Genomic DNA, 5,195 nt, shown 5'->3' with positions numbered 1-5,195 from the left:
GGGGTGGGTGGCGGGGTGGGGGCTCCTCCTACACCCTGAGCTCCCTCCCACGCTGCTCCACGGTAACGCCGTGTGTGGAGGTTATTTTGCGACGTCAGCTGCGGGGACGGCGGCGGTGTTCTGAGCCGATAAGCAGCTCATGGCTCCCGCAGGTTCGGACTCTTAACTCCACTGCGGTTAATTGGTCCCCAGATTACGACGGGATCACTCAACAAGGCTGTCCAGGCTCCTAATGAGCTAAAAAAAAGTCTTCTGCCTCTTCTCAGTGGGCCGTTCAGCTCGGCCTCGACCGGGCTTTTGAGCGGGAATCACCAGATTGAGACGAAAGTTCTTAGAAAGTGAGCGACCGGGAGCTGCGCTGATTTGAAAGAGTATGACACCAATTAATGATCAAACGTGGTGGAGTTGACTCGTCAGTGTGGCTCCTTCTGTGACTGTGACGTTCGTCGTCCTGGAGCTGCAACTTTCACAAAGACTTCATCGTTTGCTTTATAGCAACGTGACGTTTCCCTCCAGATCTCGGGAGGTCAGGGTCAGACTGGTGATGATGTTGACGTGTGTGTACGGTCGTACTGGTGGCGGCTGATGGAACCTGCCTTTCAGTATACCGCACGCTGATGACATGAAGGATGGATGTTTGCATTAAATCACATCACATCAGACCGTATTTCCATTTTTCAAAGCATTATTTATACCATGATGACACAGAAATAACAGCCCTGTCAACAAAAAGCTGCATTTATTTACAACTGATCTGCATCAGCAGGTATGTTTTGTAGGGAATGTGACGCAGCCTGAAATTGTTTTTTGATCAGCATGACGAGGAAAATGTTCACTGGTGTTTAACGTTTATTTTCCTTTAGTTTCCACCGTATTGTTGCAGATGTGTTTCAGCAGCTCAGGACACACGGTTCAGATGAAGTGTGTTAGCAGCATAAACCTACCGTTAACAACGTGTAGGAGGATCTAGATAAAACTATATTATATAATACTATTCTGCACTATAGGAATTTGGCCAGAATCATTGATATCTTTATAAATAATTTCACTTTTGAAAGAGGATAATTTAGTGCTGTGTAAGGGAGAAGCATGTATTTATGAGCTGAATGAATTATTAATAGATTACTTCAGATTACATTTTCATTATCACCGAGTGATTTCTGAAACATTTGTTTTACCATTCTCCATTAATTAGGTCTAGCCTCGTTAATAAAAGACATAAGACACACTTGTCTTTTATGAGTCTAATGTAAGTTCATGTGGTCGGCACATGATCTCATTTTTTGGGCATTGATCCGATGGATGCTCGTGGCAAATTATTAATGTTTCATTATTAATGAGCAGTGGTATTGGCTGCTGCCTCTGTCAATCATTCTGTCTTGAACACGGGCATCTGTCTTGTTGGATGAGACCACGGGGGGGTTGGACGCTTCTGAGACGATGCTGATTGGCTGTGGAAGGTCCCACCTCACAGCTGAGAGGCTGCAGGAGGAAATGTATGAGAGGTTCATGGACGCCAGAGAAAACAAACTAAAAAAGTCCATAACTCCTATAAGGTTCAGTCCAGAGGCCTGAAATCTCACACCGTTGTTTTTGACAAGATGTAGAAGGGATCCGGTGTGTTTCATTGTTCTTGTGTAAAGAATGTCCTAGTTATGGTTATATCAAATATGACTTATTTTTCAGGCGAGGACAAAAAAATAAAAGTGATGAAGTTCAGTTTGGGTTTTAGTCTCATGATGAACCATCAAATTATCAGAAACTGCAAGATCCTTTCAAGTGACGTCTCATGAATGCATTCTGGTCTTACGGTTCTTCTGTTATAAGCCTTCTCATTTGAATATGCAAATCTATGCTAATGACGTTAAAAGGGTGAATTTTAAGAGGTTAAGAACGGCATGTAAATGCTTTCCCATCCTGACTATAGGTTAAATGACTCTTGTTACAGCACAGATAGAAACCAAACAGACATGAATTTATATTACAGAGCTGTTGATTTAATATATTCAGGAGACACAGTCTTAGATGTGGCTGTGAATTTCCCCCTCGAATCATCTCCTCTGTGAGACTCACTGTGAAGCATTTATGCGAGAAAAAAAAGAGAGAGTCGGTGAAGGAACACACAGAAGACATCCCATCTATCTCCATAGCTCGAGCAAATATTGGAACCCATGATGTGAGCACGTCGGGCCTCCCTCTCCTCCTTCACGTCTGTGACAGATGTAAATGGATGTTTCAGCAGTTGGCTCTAATGCATTTTTAAACAGGCACAGCAGCAGACAGCAAATGAATGTGTCGCGACGGCAACGCTCTACAACGGGGTCTCCATCTATTGCTGCCTCCCCCTCATATACAAACATACAAACCCCACACACACACACACACACACACACACACACACACACACACGTGTTCCTGCACACTGCTGAGAATAGCTGTCATTCATCACTTTTCTCAGTACAATGGGCTCAGTAAAGGTCCCATCTTTCAACTAAAGCACCTCCACAGTGTGGTGCCCAGTCGAGCACTGTACCACTGCATCACGCTGCCTGTCATCCAAACACTCCTGCGCAGCGGGACGGAGAGATGATTGGGTGAAACTGTTGTTGATTCTCCGGGTTTGAAAATTAAAATGGCTTTTTTTTTTTTTTTTACACATGACGACGTGTAAACAAGGAAAACTGAAAGAGCTCCAGTAAAACTTTAACTAAACTAAGTGTTTCACTTTGTTCACATCCAAATGATGTTTTTATATAATACAGACACATGATGATGAAATAATCATCAACTCCATCACTGAGTGTTTCCACCTTGACCTGCAGTGAACCAATCACAGTCTCAGAGAAACAGATTCAGGGTTTCATATGTCACAAACCTCAGGAACCAATCCTGTCAGCTGGTGGGGACAGGGGGCGGGGCTAAATACACCTGAAACCTTGTCAGTACAGAGAAAGAGAGAGTTAGCATTAGCACAGCTGCTAACACTGTGTCAGCCACTGCCAGTTACAAGCTAACAAACAACATAAACAAATAAAAGATGCTAACTGTGCTAACGGTTCTGACCCGTCTGCTAGTCTCTGGTTCTGGTCTCAGACTCCTCCTCTGAGTCTGGGTCTGACTGAGGCTCAAACATGAGGCTGAGTCTCTCTGATGTTTCCTCCTCTCACCATCTTGATGCTCTCCGCTCTCTCACCTGTCCACCTGGAGCCAGCAGGTGGTGGGCGGGGCTCAAGCCCTGATCCAGGTTTCTCAACCAGGAAGTAAGAGGAGATGAAAAACATATGATCAGAGGATTTTAAAAACATGTCTGGGGGAACTTTAACATCATAAGTGGAACTATGGAAGTTTGGTCATGTAATAGTATCATTTAGCTAGTTGCTAACGTCCGTTAGCCGAGTTGCACTGAGGGGAACAGCACAAATGTGTTAGCTTAGCGTTAGCCTTTGACTAATCACCCGCGTTCCCTGAGAACTTCGGTTGTTGTGTATTTGCTTGTTCTCTGTGTTTGTGTGTTGTAATTCTGTGATGTAAAACTGAGGGATGTGTGTCTCAGTTTTATTCATTTGCAGCATTTAATTTTTTTTTTTTTTTTCACTAAATGCAAATTCTATATTGTCAAAGATGTTTTCTTTATTTCTCTTCTGATCTGTGGTCTCTTGCGTTGGCCGCTCTACATCTGTTCTAATGATGAATGCACAGATTCATGTGATAAATACTGTGTGCTAGCACTGTTTGTTTGTTTGTTTGTTTGTTTGTTTGTTTGTTTGTTCACCTGTAATCTTCTGACTGTACTTCCTGTGTTCTGTGTGATGTTTTCAGAGGTTACAGCGGACTCCACTTCCTGCTGATTCACCCATCCCCCGCCTCGTCCCTCATCTCTCTTTATGTCCATTTCCCATAATCTGAGGAAATTAAAGGGATATTTCACCCACTAAATAAATTTACCGCCAAACTGAAGAATGGCGACATGGCATCCCAACTTGTTTACTCTATAAAAGTCAATTGAAAATGCTCAAATTTCTCTATATAACTGTGAATTATATAAAAAAAAAAGCCACAGAGAGACAGATTTAACAGCGTTTCAGTGAATTATCTCTTTAATCGTCGCCTCACTCGACTAACAGTCTGTATTTGAGCTGATACAGAGCATTCCTCATCGACACTGAACAGATGTCTCATTGCTTTTGTCATTGCAGGTACCCATCAGCACAACTATAACCATGTGGCTCTAGGTAGCCCCACACGCACACCTAAGAATGGTAAGACACAGCAGTGGGGGAGGGGCACATGTACAGCTCAGGTCAGTGTTCGAGGTGAGGCCCGGACCCGGGCGCTAACTTGAATATAGTTCTCGACATGGATGTGTGAAAAACCCCTCGACACGGACTTCCTGTTCCATTGGCCCCGCCGCAAATCCATTCTAATACTGAAAATTAGGCTTTTTTTTGGTTGAAGATTGAATTATAGAAGTGTCACATCCCATAGTCAGGAACATTTTTCTGTGAGCCGGATCAGGACACAGCCGCCGTCCTTCTGCTTTTTAAAAGGGAATGCAGTTTGGCAGAGCGTGTGAAACCTGCTGTTATCCCCGGAGCAGAAGTTATCACCGTCACCTCAGGCTCCCCGCGGGCGCCGTCACGTGAACCGTTTTTTATCACCGATGTCATTCGGCTGTTTGTTAAAATAGTCGTTACGAGGGAGCAGACGCCGGCAGACGTGAGGGGGAACGGTCGCGTGAGGCGGCGAGGTGGAGGCCGGAGCGAGGAACGACGGAGATAAGAAAGAAAGAAAAGGCCACAAGCTGAATATTCACTGACTTCTGTGTTTATTAAATCACTGTGATCTCAACATTTGATCCATATTCTGTTTGTCTGAAGCACAAACATAAAAAAATGACTTGATAGCTTTCAGGCCACGTTTGAATTCTTCAGCCACAGTGGCCCCTGCTTTATGGACATAATTGACCATGCGGTCCATTTGACACACACACACACACACACACACACACACATACACACACATACACACACATACATACACACACATACATACACACACACACACACACACACACAAACTACAACTGTGCAGAATTGCCTTGGAGATCTATTGAAAACATGAAAAATCCATTTCAACGACACATCTAACAGAAGGACTTTGAGCACAGACCACCCCCCCACCCCGCACCCCCAACC

General features: G+C 44.1%; 1 protein-coding gene across 3 annotated transcripts in view; it reads left to right on the top strand.

Moving 5' to 3' along the window:
- Positions 1-5,195, top strand: part of LOC111660112 (protein shisa-6-like) — a 61,114-nt gene that overhangs the window by 46,941 nt on the left and 8,978 nt on the right. For all 3 annotated transcript variants that reach the window (XM_023413243.2, XM_023413245.2, XM_023413238.2), the window contains one exon: positions 4,197-4,259. In XM_023413243.2, coding sequence (XP_023269011.1) covers positions 4,197-4,259 — 63 coding nt within the window. The remainder of the gene's footprint in view (positions 1-4,196; positions 4,260-5,195) is intronic.

This window comes from Seriola lalandi, unplaced genomic scaffold, assembly GCF_002814215.2.
Source record: "Seriola lalandi dorsalis isolate HSWRI2012SDOR001 ecotype SW California unplaced genomic scaffold, Sedor1 jcf7180002054506, whole genome shotgun sequence".
Taxonomy (NCBI): Eukaryota; Metazoa; Chordata; class Actinopteri; order Carangiformes; family Carangidae; genus Seriola; species Seriola lalandi.
Note: the sequence above shows the minus strand (reverse complement) of the source record. Positions and strands in the feature narration are given on the sequence as shown.